The following is a 19,659-nucleotide window of genomic DNA, read 5'->3' as shown; positions in this document are numbered from 1 at the left end:
ACCCGCACCCTGACTGGAGCCCAGTGAGATGCCCGTGAGGGGCATCTCCAGAGAAGCCTTTGTGGAGGTCCTTAGGGTGAGGAGCGACCGGGCATGAGAACAAGTCCTGGGCCCTCAGCTGGCGGGTGACCCATCACATTGTTGGGTTGGAAGTCATCCTGAAGTTTTTACTGCTTGCATCTCCTTTCCATTGACCCTGCCAAACGAGTCTCCTGGGACCCATCCAGAGACAGGAACTCTGTTACCTCGTGAGGGAGCGAATACAGGCTGTTAGAAAGTCTTTCCTGGGATCTAAGGAGCGGCTGCCTCTCTGTGACTTCCCACCCTGGTCCTAGCACAGTCTCCACTTTCCAGATTCAGCTTCCTTCTATCGCTACCCCAGGCTGGAGGCCTCTGCAGATTGGCCCTGGTCAAGATACCCAGTGCAGGAACTAGCTCACCCGGGTCAAGGGCAGGGTTAATCTTTGTTGAGTTGGGAGAGCTGAAACTCAAAACCTACGCCTAATCAAGAGCGGAGGATGTATTTTATCAGCATGTCATTTTGTTGGCAAAGAAACGGAGCAGCTGGTCCATCCATCTATTCATTCATTCTCTAGTTATTGAGCACCTACTGTATGCCACGTTCTAGAAATGAATTCCTGGCCCCATGATTCCCAACCTGGTAGGAGAGACAGCTATATCAATGGTAATTATTACAGTGCAACATAGGTTATTATGTCAAGGCCAGGGAGGCACTTATCTCAGGAACAAAATTGACTGTGGTGCTACCATTCACTATCGAGATAAATAGCAATTGACTGCAATGTTCTTAAAACCAAAAGTAATGCAAAAAGTAATGGGTGAACAAAAGATAAAACTTGTAAGTGAAGCAGGGTCCAGGTGACAGATTTTCCTTTTGTCTCAGGCTCTAATAAGGCCCTGCCCGGCACTGTGTTACTGGGGGCTGCGGTGGGACAGCAGGCGGCTGACCCAGCCAGTGGCGGCTGCAATCTACTCCCATCGGTTCGCACATCTCTTCCCAACTTCACACGCAAGGGCAGCGTGTCTGCACCTTGAAACTGGTCGTGATGAGGGGAGTATCTACATCATGGCCGCTGGCAGGGGCTAAAAGCCAGGGCTGTCCCCTCCTTTCTTTGGGAGCTGGATGTTACATGTTTACCAGCTGGATGTGAGATATGGATGACCCTGGTGGAGGTGACACAGGAAAGGTTTTCCAGACAAGGAAATTCCTTCTGAATTTTGCAGACTAAGAACCCAGAAAAGGAGAGCAAGAACATTCCTCCAAACAGGGAACTGAGCCCGCAAAGTACCAGAGGAGTGGATAAAAGTGTGCGAGAGGTCTTTACATAATGTTTCATTCAACATCGCTTCAGTATAACGTTGATGAGAAGCCATAGGAGCTGAACTCTTGTTTTTCTCAGTTAGCATCTCAATAATGTCTTTCTGCCTTTCCTCTCTGCCATCTTCATTCCATTGGCTGTGGACCTAGGGCTTGTTACCTCATTGTGGCAACGTGGCCATAGCGTCTTCTCTCTACGCCCAACAATGTTCAAAGAGAAGAAAGGGTTAGGTCACTGGTCTTTGTCCACTTATAAAGTGAGAACTTCCACCTCCTTCTCCTCCCATCCTTCTCCTCCTTTCCCCCCCTCCTCCTCTTCCTTCCCCTCCTCCCCTCTTCCTCCTCCTCTTTTCCCTCCTCCTCCTCTACCTCTTCCTTATCTTCCTCCTCCACCTCCTTTTTGGATATATAACTCCTCTCACATCTCAGTGGCTCAACTGTATCTTATGTTCATACCCAAACTCCTCTCTAGCCAATGCCTCTCTGGACTGGCATTGCCTGGAGGGGCAGAGGGAGAGGACACATGGTGGGTTTAGTCCGAGTAGGGTTCAGTCACTGAGGCTTGGGAGGGACACAGTCTCTGCTAAAGGATGAGGCCCCTTAGAAGACGATGAGCACAGCTAGAATTCTGTTAGCAAGGATGAGACAGTAGTGTCTGCCCCTAGGGTGATGGCCAACCAGCCCCCAGCTCTGCCTCTTCTCCCTCCCTTCTTCCCTCTGTCCCTTGCCCACGCCCTCCCCCGCCCCCTTCTTTTTCATTCACCCATAGCTTACCACATTGTGGACCAGTAGTTTTATTGCTAGCTTCACCCAGTGGCCAGAAAAGTTTCTATTGAAGGAGTACAAAAATGTTTTACATAAATGTTAAAGGCACACTTTAAAAATTAAATACCCATTGCATTTTGAAGTTATTTATTACATCTTCTTACAAGCAATGTTTTTTGTTTTTGTTTTGTTTTTAATATCATGACTGGCCATGAGCCTTAGAACAGAAAACACAAGAATTCTCATGGTCCGTCCGCAATGTATTCCTGAGGGCCTATTGTAGGCCACCACCGAGTCGGTGCCAGGATAGAGGCGTGGCTTTGCGGACCTCTAGTTGAGTATGTACATGAAATAAATACACACCCTGGTTGCAATGGTGCGCTGAGTACCAGGCAGAGGGCTGGGTGTGGTACAACTGTGGGAATCCGAGGGGAAATCCAGCGAAGAACGACATTCCAGAAAGAGGTGGTCATAGGAGTGATGGCTTGAAACTCTCTCAGGTCATCCACTGCTCTGCCTCCACTCTCGGCTGTGGGGCGGCCAGGACTCCTCGTGGATGGCCTGTTTAGTGCAGCCAATGGCTCCAGACACATCACCAGTGAGAGTCCAGGGAGCTTAAGTCGCCACAGCTCTCACACCTGGAAAATGGGTCTAACCCCTCCAAGGTCAGCTGAGTGACTTGAAGGATGAGGAGACAGGTTTGACTCTCTCCAGTTAGACATCAACCCGGGAGGCCCAGCTTCTCGCTCTAGCCCCTGCACTGCCCGTGTGTGTTTCTGAGCCTCTGTTGTCCCACCTCCAAAATGAGGAAATTGGGCCGGGTGGCTCTGGGAGTCTTCCAGGCCTGAATTTCTTGTAGGCCCCCCCCCCCCCCCCCCGCCCCAATCTCGGTCAGTATCAGTGTGCACAGAGTGTGCTTTGGTTATCTCACAGCCCTGGGCTCCCTGGCCCAGCCCTGCAGAAATAACACTAGGGAGGAGGGGAGAGGCACTGGGGAGGTGATCTCGGATGCCCAGACAATGGGGTCCTGTGTCCAGGGGATGCGCCCCCCTGAGTCAGTGGCTCAGGAGCTTCCCTGGCCTCACCCCTCGTTCCTCGTGGTGGAATGATTGTGCTGGGGGTCTTCACAGCTGCCGGGCCAGAGTCAAGTGGCCCCACAGGCAAAGCCCAAACCCTAGGAGACAGGTCAACCATGAAAACAGGCAGCGCCATCTCCAGCCGCCTGCCCTGGAGACGGGGGCTGGACTGGCATCGCCTGGAGGGGCAGAGGGAGAGGACACTCTTGGACGCTGCCTCTCTCTGCAGCCTGGACTTCCATTCGGTCCACTCTACTGAAATGCTTTGTCCCCGGCGCTGGGAACCCAGCCGTGAGTGGGGTGGAGCATGGTGAAGGCATCTATAGCACCTCACGCTGGGCCTGCCATACAGGAGGTGCCCAACTAATGTGTTCATGGGTGAGGGTCATGACATAGGAAAGGGAACAGGTGGCAGGGGGAGCCAGCCTGCTCTAATCCGGCAACCTTTACTCTCATTCCTGTATTCGACCCTTCATTCCTTCCTTCCATCGTTCGCTCAGCATTCATGGAGCACTTCCATGTGCTTCCTACTGGTGCCAGAGCATCAATACAGCAACTGCTCACAGCAGGGACCACCGCTTACATTTGCCTGTGACCTGTGCCAAGCTCAGGGTCTGAGGCATGGCAGCATCTCTCTAAGTGACCGGGGAATGAATGACTCCATTATTAGACATGTATCATGTGCACACATCCTTTGCCCCATGCCAGGCAGGGCCCACATGTGAAAGGAAGACCCATCTTAGTGTGCCCAGCAGCACAGAGCATGGGGAAGAATGGGGCCTGGTCTGAGACTAACTCTAAGGTTGGGGACCTGAGTTCTTGTCCCAGGTCTGCAGCGCCAGTTAAACAAGCGGGATTTGAGGCGGGACTTCCTGACCTGCCGAATCTGTCTATCTCTCTGCCGGCCTCTGGCAGGGGACTATCGCACCCCGAGAGCAGAAAGTGCAGCCCGACGCCCAGGGCATTCTCAAAAAAAGCTTAGTGGAGAAATCGATAGGCATTGATACCTGGGCTTTGGGCAACCCTCTGTTCTGCTGGCTAAGACTTCATGAGTGATTCATCATGAACATTTATTGAGCATTACTATTTAGGTGTCCACCATTTAGGCTGTTGAGATTAACAGTCTCTCTCAAGGTAGATGTGCCTCCAAGAGCAGTGGTCCATGGCTGATCTGTTTGGGCGGGGCATAAACTACACTGAGTGGCCAGATTATTATGACCTCTGAATGCATAATAATCTGGCCACTCAGTGTGTGTGCATGTGTGCATGTGTGCATGTGCGTGCCTGCGTGTGTGCGTGCGTGTGTGTGTGTGTGTGTGTATTTTAGAGGCCCAGTGCATGAATTTGTGCATGTGTGGTATCTGGCCAGCCTGGCCAGGGTTAGGGGACATGGGTGGTTGGCTGGCCTGCCTGCTGGTCGAACTCCTGGTGGAGGGGATGATATGCATATTAGCCTTTTATTATTCAGGATATACACTGAGTGGTCAGATTATTATGCGTTCAGAGATCATAATAATCTGGCCACTCAGTGTATGTGGCCCTTGGGTCTCCACAAGGCCAGGAACTCCTATGCAGAACTGTCTATGCCCAGTCCCCAGGGCTGTGCCAGGAACCTCCTTGGCAGGAAGGTTGGGTGTAAAGAGGCAGCAGAGGCAGGAAACAAAGTCTCTTCCCAAGATTTCTTATCAGTGCCCATGTCTCCTCCTCCCAGCGAACCAGGAGCCTCCTTTTTCCACACAATCTAGCAAAATGTGGCTAGCTCTCCATAAACACCCAATGAGTTTTGTTTATTGTTAAACCACAGCCTCATCTTCCTGAGTTCAGAGGGCCCATAGAGATGATCATGTTTGATGTACCTATTTTACAGATGGAGAAAGCAAGGCTCTTGAAAGGGACACCACCCATGTGTATGGGCTCTGAGGGGTCTCGCATAAGTCTTTGGGCTGTCCATGGGGAACAGGGCTCCCTGGGGCTCCGCATTGCATACACAGGTTTGGAGTGAGATTTGAAAAGGTCTTGGTGAGAAATACATTGCTTGCCTGGAAATGGCTTTGTGGCCAGTGAGTCACAGGCCATCACCCACCCTGCACAGTGGGGAGAATTAGATTGCTTCTCCACTGTGCTTTCCTCGTCTCACTCCTCCTGCAAAGCCTGCCTAAAATTTACTCCTCCCCCCCCGCCCCCTGACCTTTTTGTGACTCTTCCACCTGAGCTGTCTTCCCTCATAGCAGCACATGTAACCAGCTGCATCCTTTAGAAGCCACAGGCCACCTCCTCCTGGGAGCCTTCCTTGGTTTCTCTCGATCCCTCGGTCTGCTGATAGCATCTATCAGATTCTCCCTATTATCTTTATGTGATTGCAGGAGGTTCCTTGTGGCCTGGCTGTGTCTAATGTCGTCCATATAGGCTCTGTTTCCTGTTCCTGTTCCCCATGCTGCTGTGCATGTCTTCAATGTCCACATTACAAATAGGTGTGTGCTCAGAAAGCAGGGCCCCGTGTACATGTATCTGCCTTCACTCCCACGGGGGCGGACCCACTCCTTCCTGCTTTGCCCAAGGATTTGCACACTGTAGGAGGTGAAAGAGAATCATTGACAACATCGATGGGTTACACCTCTGTGGTGCCCCAGGCTCCCCACTAGGTGTAGGAATTGGACAGTGACAGTGATGTGCAGGTCAGTAAGGTGTGAGGCAGAGCTTTGAGCTCCACCTGGAAGGACAGTGAGGCTGTGAACAGGCAGAAAGGGTGGCTGGAGGGAGGGAGAGCCTGGGAGGTAACAGCAGCGACAAGGCCTTGAAGTATCCCAGTTTGACCAGAGCCTGGGCCTGGGCATGAGAGGGAGTGGCGCCCGGGGCAGGGCATGAAGCTGGGGAGGCTGGCAGGGATGTTCTCAGACCCTCTCAGAGGCTGAGGTTTGGACCTTCATGCTCCGCTGCAGGAGACAGGAATCAGAGGACCTCGGTTCACAGCTCCTCTCCTCCCTCAGCCAGTTCGTGGTCTCAGGAGAGGTACTTAACTTTTCAGAATCTCCCTTTCTCATCGGTAAATAGAGATAACAGGCCTCCCATAAACTGTGACACTCCCACAAACGGTGTCTGCACCTGGCCAGGGTAAGGTTGAGGATGCAAAATACTAGGCAAGACAAAAACCAAACAAACTCCCAACCCCTCTGTATGAATGCAATACTCTTAAAAATGTCAAAATTAATGCAAAAAACCCCCCACGATTAACAGAATGTCCAAAAAAAAAAAAAAATGTAAATAAGGACAGGGTCCACCTAGCACAAAACACTATGCAGTTCAAAAAATGTTAGCTATGACCGGACTGGGAGTTCTCGGCCTCCCAGAGCTGTGGGCTTCGGAAAACCTGCGGAAAACCAATGGCCCCTCTCCCCCTGGAAGAATGCTTAATTGGGTCCACGTGGAGGTTCAGAGCTCTGGTTGGAGGTGGGGGCGGCTCCACGCGCCATCCTGCCGCCTGTGGGTTCTTCGGGCCTCCCTCCTGGCAGCCGCGGGCGCTCTGCCCCCTGCAGGAAGCGGAGCACAGCTCTGTGGCTTCTTTTTCTTTCTTGCTTGCTCCCCCCACCCGCCCCCCTTCAGCTTGGGACTTTTCCTAAAGTTTGCTGAAACCAGACACCTTGCTCCACCGAGCCCGCGTGCAGCCCCGGTTTAAAAGGCCGCCTTCAGCGCACCCTCCCCGCCCCCAGCGGAGACTTCAAAAGGCCCGGCGGGCGGGCGCCGCGGCCCCGGCACCTATGAGCCGCCCCCTGCGCCCAGAGCCCGCGGCGGAGTCCACGGAGCCCGAGGACGCGGAGCGGCCGCAGCCCCAGCGCCGGCGGACCGGGCAGGCGGGGCAGCCCCTCGCGCCCATGCCCCTCCCGGTGCCGCCGCGCTCCAAGCGCCCGCGCCCGGTTTAGGGAAGGGGACGCCGCCCCCCGCCCCCGCGCCCGGGGCTGCGGGGACCCATGAATACAAATGCCGCTAGGCGCACGAGGAAGGACCGACCGTCCAGCCTCGCAGCTAGGGACCCAGTAAGTGCCCCGGTGTGTGTGTGTGTGTGTGTGTGTGTGTGTGCGTGCGCGCAAAGGTGTGCGCATGTGGGGAGGGGGTTGCACATTTGGAGAATGATTGTGTTTGTGCCCGCATGCAGTGGGCACCGGCGGAGAACTGTGTGTAAGTGGGGGTGTGCCCTTATATGTGCACTTGGAGGTGTGTGCATGGGGTGTGTGTGCACGTGAAGGTGTGTGCGTGAGGGTGTACTTAAGAGGATCTGGCTTGGCTAGTGTGCCTTGGTGCGTGTGTGAGCACTAGCGTGCATTGTCGGCGTGTGTGGAGTCTGGTGTGCGCCCTGGTGTGTATGCGTGTGTGTGTGTGTGTGTGTGTGTGTGTGTAAGAGGAGCGTGTGGCTGTGCTGCATGTGAGTGAGTGGGAGCATGTCTGAGTGTGGGTCCGTGTGGATGTGCGTGTTCGCATCAGGGAACAAGCCGTGGAGGTGGAGGCGGAGGCAGATGGGGCTTCTGATGCCAGGGCTCCGGCTGGGGCTGTGGGTATGCGAATTGGCTGGGTGTTTGCCAGGGAATTGCGGTGGGCAGTTCTGTGCTCCAGTGTGGGGTCTCAGGGAGCCTCTTTGATAGACTGCAGGGGGCGAGAGGGGGGGAGGAGGCGTGTTAAGCTCATTTCTTACCGAATGGAGAGAGAAGAGTGAGCAGGTTGACCAACATTTAACAAGCACACACACTGCACGCCCAGGAGTCTGTTCTCCAGGGAGTTCTGAAGCTGGGAGGAAAAGTGTGTGAGTGTGTGTGTGTGTGTGTGTGTGTGTGTGTGTGTGGTAGGACACTGGTTGTCGTGGGAGTCTGGACACTGAGTCCTGGTCCCACATCTGCCCTTGGAACTCTGGGTTTCCTTCAGCATTTTATGTCCCGTTTCTGCCTCTATCTCCTTCTCCCAACTCACAAGCCAGAAGTCCCAAATCTCTGAATTGTGCATAGCCCTGGCCGCACCATTCGTCTCCGTAGATCTCAATTTCCCCCTCTTTACAGGGGGTAGTTGTGTCTGCAGCCGGGCTGCAGTGGGCTGGCCCGGGGTGTGTCCCCGGCCGCGGCCGGCAGGGGGCAGCAGGGGGCAGCAGAGGGCGGCCCAGCTTTGGGAGGAGAGAAGGTGGAGAGCCACCGCGGGGCCGAGACTTTAAATCGCCTTCATTTCCCCCAAATCCTTCCTTTTCCTCTCCTCCCCCAGGCCGGCGGGGAGGCTGCTTCCACCGCCCTCCGCGCGCGCTCTCGCCCGGCCTTGCTCTGTCTCCGGGGACCGCCAGCAGCCCGCCTCCAAAAGTTTGATCATCTCTCTTTCTTTTTTTTTCTGCTGCTGCTTTTCGGTGGAAGCAGAAGAAGAGTGAGGCAGGGGCCAGCGCGGCGCCGGGACTCCTGGGACCATGGGCCTGGCGCGGGCGCTCCCGGGGCCCCGGCCGCGCTGCCTGGCTGCCCGGGCGCCCCGGGGCGCGGGGCTGCGCTGCGGGCGCGGGGGCCGCGTGCTCTGAGCCGGCCTGGCGCGGCGGGGCGGGGGGTTGGCGGCCCCATGGGGCGCGCCCACACTTGCCCCCCGGGCTCGGGAGCATGAAGTAGGGGCCCGCCATGGGAGCGGGAGCGGCGAGGGGGGCCCGAGGCACAGCGGCGGCGGCGGCGGCGCGCGGGGGGTGAGTATGAGCTGGGGGTCGCCCCCTCCCCATCATCCTGCTGCTCCAACCCCGGGGAAGGGCCGGGGTTCCCTCCTGCGCTGGACGCTTCCAGCGGGACGCCAGCTTCCTCTCCCTTCCTGCGCCCCTTGGAGGGAGGCGGGCGGCCAAGGGTTAACGCCGGCTTCGCCCCCGGCCCCGGGGCTGGCGGCCCCAGCGCTGGCGAGCGCCGCCTGCTCTGCGCTGCTGGCCGGCCCCATCGCGCTGGGGCTGGGGCGGGGGCTGGGGCGGGGGCCGAGCCGGGGAGGGTCCGTGCAGAGCCAGCCCGGGGTCGGGATTGGGGGTGGGGGGTGACGCCTGGAGGGGGTGCTTTTTGGATGCTTGGGGGGCGGAGGGGTCTCCAATTCTGCTGTCTCTGGTGTGTTCCGTGGCCAGTGCCCCCGGGTCCCCAGCCTGTAAGTCTCGGTGTCTGCCTGTTCTTGGGAAACTGCGCCCCCCCCCCCCCACCCCCGCCGCAAGTTTCTAGGTTTCCATGAGCGGGCTTCTGCTCCTGCCTGTGTCTGTGTGTGCCTTTGCACGTCCCCGGCTCCTGGAAACCTTCGCGTGTGTGTGTCAAGTCTGTTTGAGTTTGTGTCTCCGTGTTTCCCTGCTTCTCTGGGGTGTGGGGAGGTGGGGGTCTCCGTTCCTGTTGCTTTCCCGTGTGTGTGTGTGTGTGTGTGTGTATGTGTGTGTGTGTGAGTGAGAGAGAGAGAGAGAGAGAGAGAGCATGTCCGAGAGGAAAGGGCCCGGGGAGAGCACCCAGTGGGAGCCCTCGCTGTGCATGCAGATGCGGAGGCTGGAGGAGGGGGGCCGGGGAGGGACAGGGGATTCCTAGGAGAGGCTAGCAGAGTCCGGCCTGTGTAGTAGGAGTTGTGAGAGAGGAAGCGCGTTTGAGAGCCAGTCCCTGCTCTGTGTGTGGGTCAGTGTGGCGGGGAGCTGGCGGGGAAGGGAGCAGCCCCTGGGGCTTTATGGACTGGGGCTCATGCTCACTGCCCAGGGAAGCACAGGACTTGCTGGCTGTCTGTCCTGCCCCCTGGACCAGAGGACACTCCCCAGAGGCTGGTCAGGGCTGTAGCTCCGCCCCCCCTCCATGCCCTGCCCCTCTGAGCTGGAATGGAGGAGGGTGGCCCCCCTTCTTTCCCATGTCTTGGAAAAAGAAGGCTGGCTGAGATCCCCCGCCCCCCACCGCACCACACACACACACACACACACACACACACACACACACACGGCACCAGTACGCACACTGCTGACTCATTTTCTCCAGGAGACCCCGTGCCAGGGCAGATGCCAGCGGTTGGGTGGAAATGTGGTGCCAGGCGAGCACCCTATAGCGGGGCCCAAGCTTTGGGCAAGTGGGCAGCCATGCTGCGCGGAGGCCCAGCCTCTGCTTGCTCCGGTCTTTTTGCCTCCCTCACTGTACCCTGTGCCCCCTGTGCCCCTGGTCCCGTGTGCCTTCCAGCTTTGCCCCTCCACGCCTCTCCCCAGGCCACGGAAGGGCCACGTTTGTGGGTGGCGGAGGACCCACACCAGGGTTTGTGTCTCCGTGTTCCCCTGCTTCTCCGGGGTGGGGGGTGGGGGGTCTCCGTTCTGCAGGGCAGAGAGAGCACTCCCGCCAGGGACTGTGACAGAACCCTGACACGGATGACCCTGGGATCTTGGGCAAGCCTTTCTGCTTCCTGTTCTTCTCATCCACAACATGGGCATCTTTATTCCCAACTGGCAGCCAGGGGGCGGGGGTTGTGGGGATCCCTGGGGCTGTGCTTGTAAAAGGCGTAGAACAGTGCCTGGTGCAGAGTGAGTGCTCAGAACACGGCAGCTGCTATGTGTATCATTACCCACCTCCTCTTCGATGGATGTGTGAGTCAGCTGGAAAGTCCTGGGCCTCATCCTGTCCAGACAGATGACCCATCCGTGTCCCCATGGCGGAGGTAGAAGGTGTGAAGGAAGGAGCCTGGTTTGGGACTGTCTGGCCACATGGGGCCCGGCTCGTCCATGGAGGCGGGTGGGACAGGCCTGTCTCCCTTTGCTGTTCTGTGTCCTCGGGGCAGCTTCCTTCCCATCTTTCCCCCGGAGAGCACAGCCAAGCCCGGGGTCCTCGGGCACCCCCTTCCTTGTGTGTATCGGGGTCCCAGCGCCCTGGGTCTCAGCTCTGAGCCTTCAGGGGATGGGTGTGCACGCTGGTATGGGCCTCCAAGATCCCATATGCTCCCTGTGAACGAGGATGGAGGAAAACCCATGCAAACCAGCTACACGTTCCAGCAGCCTAGTGGTCCAGGAGTGGCCACATCTGATGTCCTGGCAGCGGGCTTTTCTTCAGGGGAAATGAACGCCTGGGTTTCTTGCGTGGGGGGTCGCGTGGCCAGGCTGTGTCACCGAGGTCAGGCACCTAGCGTGTGGCTCCAGTGGCGGCTGCCTCCGGCCCTCCCTGGCCCCTGTGCTCCGGTCTTCCCAGCACGCTGGAGCCCTGGCTTCGCCGGGCCCAGGCCCACAAGGCGGTGGTGAAAGTGGAAGCCTAGAAGAACAGAGCCCTGAGCCAGCGCAGGCACACGCACTACGAGCAGTAGCCTACGCAGGATTGGAACGGGAGCAAAAGGATCGGCAGGGCCTCCCTCCGGCAGCCAACTTTCCGGGCCTGGAGCTTGCGGAGAGGGCTGCTGGCTCCCGGGCCGCCGCTCTGTTCCTGTGGGTGAAGGCCGGGACTCTGGTCTCTGACAAGTCCCTGGAAGTCTCCGCCTTCTCCATGGGAGGCAAGTCCGGGGAAAAAGGACTGTTGTTCCTCGAGCAGCGGAGTCCGATGACATGGTCCCTGGCGCGCTGTGTGGCTTTGGGCAAGTCACTCCCCCTCTCTGGGCCTCAGTGGTCCGTCTCTACAACACAGGGATGGGACTAGAACCTGGGCTCTAGAAGGACACAACGGGCCTTCTCCCACCCTGTATCCCTGCATTATGCTTTGGAAGTTTATGGGTCAAGTGCAACACAGAATCCCGGTCTGACGTGACATTTGTCAAGGTGAAGGGATAGTGGGGCAGGGACAAATACTTTCTGTAACAGATTCTGATCCTGGCTGTCCTCTCTCCCCTGCGAGCCTTCTTTTTCTTGAACTTCGGAGATTAAACACATTCCCTCCTGATTTACCCTCTTATTCTCCACAGAGCAGTCACCGTGGCATCACACACAGCAGGAAGCGCTGACCGGGGAGGCCGTGTGTGCTTGCTGCACCTTCTCTCTGATCACTGGCACATTTTCTCTGGCCTCTCGTGAGCAGCTTGGGAAAGATGCTAGTGCACATGTTAGTCTTAACACAGTGAGACTCGAGGAGTGAGTGCTGGTGCCCGGGAAAAGCTGGGAAGCGAGGGCTGGAAGGAAGCGGAATGGAAACTAGTGAGGTTTCAGGAACACTGGAAAGCGAGGAGCAGCGTCTTCTGAGGGAGCGTTCTCAGAAAATAACGCGTTCCGTGGTCTGCGGAGTGACCAGATGTGCAGCCCGTTTATTGCAGGACTTCTCGCGCCTTTGGTGGACAGTTGTGCTGTGGGGATGCCCAGCCAGGGGTACAGAGGCAGTCCTTGTCTGATATATCTGGCCAGTTTCCTGTGACGTCCACCTGGTGGGTGGAGGAAAGAGGACTAGAGAATGATGACCCCACAGCCTGCCCCGGGTGACCTTGAGGACGTACCTGCCCTCCCTAAGCTCCAGTTTGGGTCAAATAAAGATCCCATTATTTCTTTTTAGGCATGATGGAGCTGCCATTTGGTTCAAGTGGGCAGATCATACCAGAGGCCAGCCTGTGGCCTTCTCTCCAGGGCGGCTGGGCACTCTGACCTTTAGTCATTGCTGGAGAGGAGTGGATCTTGGGCGCCCCCCCCCCCCCCCGCACAGCTCTCTTGGCCTGCATCCTGGCCCGCCATCTCTGGCCACGTGCCGCCCTCCCCTTTGCCTGCTGGAGGATCAGATGCCCCAGGTAGCTTCGGGTATCACCAGTGGCTGCTCCCACAGGAAGGTGAAATCAGATCACTGCCTCTGCCCGTCTTGGCAGGAGCCACCGAGCCGAGCATTAACCCTTCCAGTCCCCGGAGTGCAAGGGCAGCAGAGACCGTCCAAGGGGCCCTGGCATGGCTGGTGGCAGGCCAGGCCCTTGACATGCATGAGCTCATTGAATCCTCATGCCTGGCCACGCCCGCCATGTTTCAGAGGAGGCAGGCACCAGGAAGCCGAGTGGCTCGTCCAGGCTCACACAGCTGGTATGCAATAGGGCCGGCTGCACCTGAGCCTGCCTGGCTCCCATCGTCTCCTCTCTTCTCCCACTTTCTATCAGTGGAAAGCCAGCTGGGCAGCTTCCTTCGCACACGTACTGGTCCTGGTGAAGGGGTCTTCTGCTCCTTGCCTTGGGCCTGGGCAGTGGGTTTTCATCTCTCTAGCCCTCTGGGGATGATGGTCATCCAAACAGACCAGGCTGGTCTTCCTGTCGAACTTTCAGCCCTGCCTGGACTACCCATTGGGCCTCCAGATCATAGGGCCATAGGACCACGGGGAGGCTGATGCCCAGGAAGAGGGAAGGGCAGGGGCTGGCTCCTTGTCCCCCAGGGAGTTGGCGGCAGATTTTGAGCTGGACCCTGGGTCCCCTGACACCTATGGCAGAGCTTCCTGGCCCACTGCTTCCGGCCAGAGACCTTGGTTGATCCTTCTGTAAAACAGCGGGGTTGTATATGTGCCACACGAGCCGTTCCTGTCCCGAGAGGCTGTACCTGGAGACCCAGGAGCGTGGATTATTCCGATGGGGTCCCAGAGCCTGCACCTTGCCTCCCAGCCCCTCCTGGGCGACACCGGGGTGGGACGGGGCTGGACGATCCAACTCCCCACTCCCCAGCCGGATCTGGGCCGAGGGCTGGAAGCTGATGCCGCCTCTGCTTGTGTCTCCTGGTCTCTAGGGGGTTTCTCTTCTCCTGGATCTTCGTCTCATTTGCCTGTCACCTGGCCTCCACCCAAGGAGCTCCTGAAGGTAACGCTCTCTTCTCTTTGTCCGGGGGGAAGATGGGGGGACAGGAGGTTGGGAGAATGGAGGGGCAGGAGACATCCGTGCCCCTAATGCCTCGGTTTTCTCATCAGCAGAATGGAGTTGATCATGGGCACATTCTCTCTGGTCTCGAAGGAATCATGTTTGATGTTTTGTAAGGGCAGAAATGTGGAGGGGGGGGGAGCCTTTTGTTCCTCTCCAGGACAGTTTGGGTCAGCCACTTGGGGCCAGTCAGCCTCAGTTGTCCCTCTTTGTCCTGGGACAACTGCCCAAAGGAGACACGGAGGCCAGGTCTCTCACTGCCCGCGCCTGTAGCCCGCCCTGCCCTTCCCGTGAGATCCTGCTTTTCCCAGCGATCCCCGAGGAGCTGTCCAGGGGGCTGGGGCGGCTGTGGCCTGGCTACACAGCTGCCCCTTGAAACTGAAACCTCTCCCACATCTGTTTGTCAGGCAGCCACAAGGCCTCTCAAAATAGCAGCCCTTCCCCCCTTCTCCACACCCGCCGTGTGCGGGGCAGGCTGCCGGGCACTCCCCGCGCCCCCGTGGCCTGACCTGGCCGCCGGGCAGGGATTGGGCCCCTGGGAGGGGAGGGCCATGCCCGGAAGAGACTCCTGCTGCTGCCCGGCAACATTTTGTGCAAATGTCATATTTTCCGAGCTTGCTGTTTCCCCCACAAAGTAGGTGAACAGCTGTCCAGAGTCCTGAGTCAGGCGCTGGGGGTTGGGGAGAGGCTGGAGCTGTGCGGAGCCAGGTTTATGTAATAAAGGGATCTGGCTGCGGCCAGCTGGCCGGGCCCGTCCATCTTGGCGTCGGGCTGCGTTCATTCCCCTGTCCCCTAGCTTCTCAGCTCGGATGGGATTCTGGATGTGTCTCCACCCTGCGTCCCAACCTGTCTGAGGGCCTCCAGCACAGGGTAGCATCGTGGCTGAGAACAAAGACCTTGGAGCCAAGTGGTCAGGGTCCCAGCTTCAGCTGGGCCTTTTATGATAACGCTACATGACCTTGGGCAAGTTATTACAGCTAACGTTCCTGACCCTCGTCTATATAACAAACAGCACCGGCTTCATAGATGAGTGAGAGAACCAATAAGGCCTGTAAAGCGCTTGGTACATAGTAAGTGCTCAATAAGTGTTAGTTATTGTGGACGGCATTGCTTACCCGGAAGTTCGGGCAAGAGCAGCCCCTCGCTCTCTGCAGTGGAGCCCACAGTGATCAGAGGCTCCGGAAGCTCCGCGGTGACCACTTCCGCCCTAGGAGTGGGAGTTCGGGGCTCTGACCATCGGGGAGGCGTGGAGACTGGTTGGTGTCAGTGTTGAAACCTACCTTGGCAGGATGATAAGGGAAACTTCATCCGTGCCACCTGGCCTGGCCAGTTGTCATTTTCCCTGGGCAAGTCCAAGCGGCTGTAAGCTGCAGTATTTGGGGGCCAGGGGAGATGTGTGCAGGCCTGGGGGTCTCCTGGGGCTGTTGAGGGGGAACAAGTGGCTTCTCAACAAGTGGCTCCTCCATTTTAAGTTGTTTATAGTGAACTAGAGGCCCGCTGCACGATAATCGTGCAAGAATAGACCTTTCTTCCCCTAGCTTCACTCCTAGCCATTCTGCACATCCTTGCTTCTGCCTGGATGCAGAAGCACCCTCTCCAGGAGCACCCTCTGCTGCCCCCTTCCCCTCATAGCAGGCTTCACACCACTCTACTGTCCGCATGTGCAAATTAATGTCCATCTTTGTTGGGTTAATTTGCATACTCACTCTGATTGGCTGTGGGCATGTCAGAGTGATGGTTAATTTGCATGTTTCTCTTTTATTAGGTAAGATAATACTTTGTGATAATGAAGAGGTTTTCAGTGATTAACATGTAAAAGGTTTTCAGAGAATCCTTAGCAGTTTGATTGAGCTTAGGACCTGGGAGAAAGGAGGTGTGTGAAGTGAAATGAAGGCCTGCAGATCCCAGGGAGGAACAGAAGCCTTCAATGCAAGTGACTGAAGCAGCAGCCTGAAGCTACGGAGCTCTTAGAGCAGGGCCATCTCCAGGTCTCGCTTCCTATGTCTAACAGGAAGGGAAACTGAGGCCTGTGAGTCAGGAAGAAACTGGGCCAGAGTTTCCTGGTGCAGGGTGAGAGGGGAGGAGGAGGTGGGGAAGACTACCTTTTCATCTCCTAGCAACCCTACGATGGAGGCACTTGTAGCTCCTCGTTACAGAGGGGGAAACCGGGACTCAGTCCAGACTCATGGTGATTGTGCGTAGCTTTAAGGCCTGGCCTTCTGCCTCCAGAGCCTGCTATGCAACCATTATGCTGCCCTGTTGCCAGCACCCAGGTTCTCCGTTTCTCCCAACCTGTCTAGCTGCCCATCTACCCATCCACCTGTTCATCCGCCTCAGTTGTCAATTGAGGGCCTACTAAGCGCTGAGAGCTTAGTAGGCCCTCAATTAACCGTATAGCTGTCCCACTGGGTAGTGAGAGAAGAGAGAGAGCATTCCACACTCAGGGGCTAGGTGCTGAGCTCAGAGGAGGGGCCCTGAGGACTGACCCAGACCTCAATTACCGGCGCGGCCTCTCTGCCAGCCAAGGCAGCTCAGAGCCAGAGTCTGCAGACCCTGGCAGCCCAGCTGACTGAACGTGGCTGAATGGCTTGTGAGAGGCAAGTTCAGGTCGCCTTTCCATAAACACCCTGGAAGCCTCCTCTTGCTCTGGCTAGCCCCGCTGCCGTAATTACTGGGCGGATGTGACCTGGCCAGACCGTGGTCTGCCCGAGGACAGAGGCTGCAGGGTGCCTCGATGACTTCCTTGCTCTCTCCAGAGCCACACAGTGAGGGCGGCGGCATTGGAACTGTCCTCTCCCTTCTGTGCTGAGAGCAGCTCTCGGAGCCTGCTCCGGCCAGACAGGGACCTCGGGCGTGGGAAGGGACTCAGTAGGTTCCTAACGGTGGATGTCCTGACCAGTCTCCAATGGCATGTCCATTCTGTCCCCCCGCTCCCTCATGTGTGGACCTGCTTCCTGGAGGAGACGGCTTCTGAGGCAGAGAGAGAGGAAAACAGGTCTCTGATACTCAGGGCTAGCATTGGGTGCTGATCATTATTTTTAATATTAAGTATTACTGTTTAAAAATGCAAATTTTGTTCCGGGCACTCCCCCCCCCCCCCACCAAATGTATTAGCTCATTTAATGCTCACAGCATCCTTCTGAGTGTATTACTGCTGTTATACCATTAGCAGATGGGAAGACCAAGGCCCTAGAGTCCCAGGACTAGTAATGATGGAGCTGGTATTGGAACTCGGGACATTTGGCTCCAGAGGCTGTGTTTCCTGCCACTCTGCAAGATCATGCAGCCAGTCAAGGGACTGGTTCCAACTCCGTGCTCTCAGCCACGCCCCTGGGGCAGCGGGCAGTGGGCAGCGGGCAGCGGGCAGCGGAGGCCGATGGTCCTCACTGCCCGCGCAGCCGCAGGGATCGGGGCTGGAGCAGGCCCTGACGGTGCCCTCTCCCCTCCGCCCCTCTCTCTCCAGATGTGGACGTCCTCCAGCGGCTGGGCCTCAGCTGGACCAAGGCAGCGGGCGGCCGGAGCCCCCCGCCCCCGGGGGTCATCCCGTTCCAGTCGGGCTTCATCGTTACGCAGCGGGCCCGGCTCCAGGCCCCCACGACCGCCGTCATCCCTGCCGCCCTGGGCACAGAGCTGGCGCTGGTGCTGAGCCTCTGCTCCCATCGGGTGAACCATGCCTTCCTCTTCGCCGTCCGCAGCCGGGAGCACAAGCTGCAGCTGGGCCTGCAGTTCCTCCCCGGCAAGACGGTCGTCCACCTGGGGCCCCGGCGCTCCGCGGCCTTCGACCTGGACGTGCACGACGGGCGCTGGCACCACCTGGCCCTGGAGCTCCGCGGCCGCACGGTCACCCTGGCGACGGCCTGCGGGCAGCGCCGGGTGCCCGTCCCGCTGGCTTTCCGCAGGGACCCGGCCCTGGACCCCGAGGGCTCCTTCCTCTTCGGGAGGATGAGCCCGCACGCGGTCCAGTTCGAAGGCGCCCTGTGCCAGTTCAGTATCTACCCTGTGGCGCAGGTCGCTCACAATTACTGCACCCACCTGAGGAGGCCGTGTGGACAGGCCGACATGTACCGGCCCCACCTGGGACCGTCCCTCCTCCCCCGGGACGCGGGCGCACCCTTGGCCCTCCAGACTGACCTAGCCCTGCTCGGCCTGGGCAACCTGACCACTGCCATGCCAGCCCTGGGCTCGCGGCCAGCAGGCAGGGGACTCAGAGGGACGGCAGTGCCCCCCACACCTGCCAAGCCCCTGAGGACTAGCACCACAGACCCTCACAAGCGGGTCTCAGTGGGAGACCCAGCCCGGACCCCACTGCCACCTGCCAAGCTGTCGGCGAGCCGAGAGCTTCTTCCCGTGCCCCGAGCCCCTCCTGTCAGCTCCCCCACACCTGTCCCGTCCTTGCAAAAGAGCACAGCCGCCAAAACCCCCAAGAGCCACCCCACCAAGCCTGCAGCCCCTTCTCCTCCCACTGCCCCGGTCAAAAGCCCCCGCCCCACCCAGAAGGCAGCTCTCCCTTCTTCCAGGAAGGCAGCCTCTCCCACCAAGAAGCCAGCGCCACCCACTCGCCACCCAGTCCCTGCCCAAGTGGCCCGTCCCACAGGAAAGCCGATCCAGCGGAACCTTGTGACGCCCCGACCCCCACCGCCCAGCGCCCGGCCCCTGCACCCCGCTGCGAGTGCCTCTAAAAAGCCCTTCCCCCGAGTTGTCCAGACGGAGGCCAGGATGAGCAGCCGTGCCAGTGAGCTGGCTCCCACCCGCACTGGCACACACAGACCTCCCCAACCCACTGCTTTGCCCCCATCCCCTGCCCCCAGTCCTGGCTCTGCCAGGACCACCCGGCCTCTAGCCACGCCAACGCCTCCCACCCTCACTCCCGGTTCGGTCCCCACTGGAAGCAAGAAACCCACTGGATCAGAAGCTGCAAAGAAAGCCAGACCCAAGAAGCCCGGCCCCCTCAGACCCGGAAAGGCAGCCAGGGATGTCCCCATCCGTGACCCAACCACGGGGCCCGGCCCCAGGCAGCCCCGGCCCCGCCAGCAGACCACCCCGGCCCCAGCGCTGGCCCCGGCGCGGTTCCTGTCCTCCAGCCCCTGGCCCACGAGCAGCGGCTATTCGTTCTTCCATCTGGTGGGACCCACGCCGTTCCCGCTGCTGATGGGACCTCCGGGGCCGAAGGGAGACTGTGGTGTTCCGGTAAGAAGGGGTGAGGCGTGCGTGTTGCCAGGAGCTCGAGTGGGTAGCGGGGGGCAGTCGGGTCCAGTGCTTGTTCCTCAAGGGCGGGAAGCTGGCGATGGGCAAGCAGTCTTGAGGCGAAGTGGGGGGCCCCGCTCCTCCATCTCGGCCGTGTTCACGGGTACAAGTCCTGCTCTGGATCCGTGGCCCACTGAGCCAGACTCGGGTCAGGTGGAGAGCACCCCTGGGCTTTGGTTGGCGCAGGCCCTGGGCCATTCTCGGCTACTCCAGCGATGAAGGTCAAGTGGATTAAGAGAGCCGAGACCTGCCCAGCCCGGGTCATGTGGCCTCCACGGCAGCTCCCGAGTCTGGGAGCGGAGCTCCTCCGGCCACCGGCTTGCCTGGGAGTCCCACGTGGGTAGTCCGGATGGTCTGTTTGGCACAGGCAACAAGGTTTAACCATTTTTAATGAGTTACTCACGTTTTAAAAATGAGAGATTTCTTTAAAAAGACCCAGGGACCAGCTTCTCCAGGAAGGCGGAGAGA

The 19,659-nt window shown here is 58.5% G+C and overlaps 1 protein-coding gene across 3 annotated transcripts in view; it reads left to right on the top strand.

Annotated features, from left to right (window-relative positions):
- Positions 1–6,934: 6,934 nt before the first annotated feature.
- COL27A1 (collagen type XXVII alpha 1 chain) overlaps positions 6,935–19,659 on the top strand; it is a 121,550-nt gene continuing 108,825 nt past the window's right edge. The window contains exons 1-3 of one of the 3 annotated variants that reach the window (XM_036412031.2): positions 6,935–7,211; positions 13,820–13,890; positions 17,411–19,134. In XM_036412031.2, coding sequence (XP_036267924.1) covers positions 7,156–7,211; positions 13,820–13,890; positions 17,411–19,134 — 1,851 coding nt within the window. In that variant the 5' untranslated portion in view covers positions 6,935–7,155. Of the gene's footprint in view, positions 7,212–8,329; positions 8,873–13,819; positions 13,891–17,410; positions 19,135–19,659 lie in introns of those variants that run through there. The other 2 variants (XR_004983408.2, XM_036412029.2) reach the window with 2 other exon arrangements.

Source organism: Pipistrellus kuhlii, unplaced genomic scaffold (assembly GCF_014108245.1).
Source record: "Pipistrellus kuhlii isolate mPipKuh1 unplaced genomic scaffold, mPipKuh1.p scaffold_m20_p_43, whole genome shotgun sequence".
Classification (NCBI taxonomy): domain Eukaryota; kingdom Metazoa; phylum Chordata; class Mammalia; order Chiroptera; family Vespertilionidae; genus Pipistrellus; species Pipistrellus kuhlii.
This window is presented reverse-complemented; position numbering and strand designations above follow the sequence as displayed.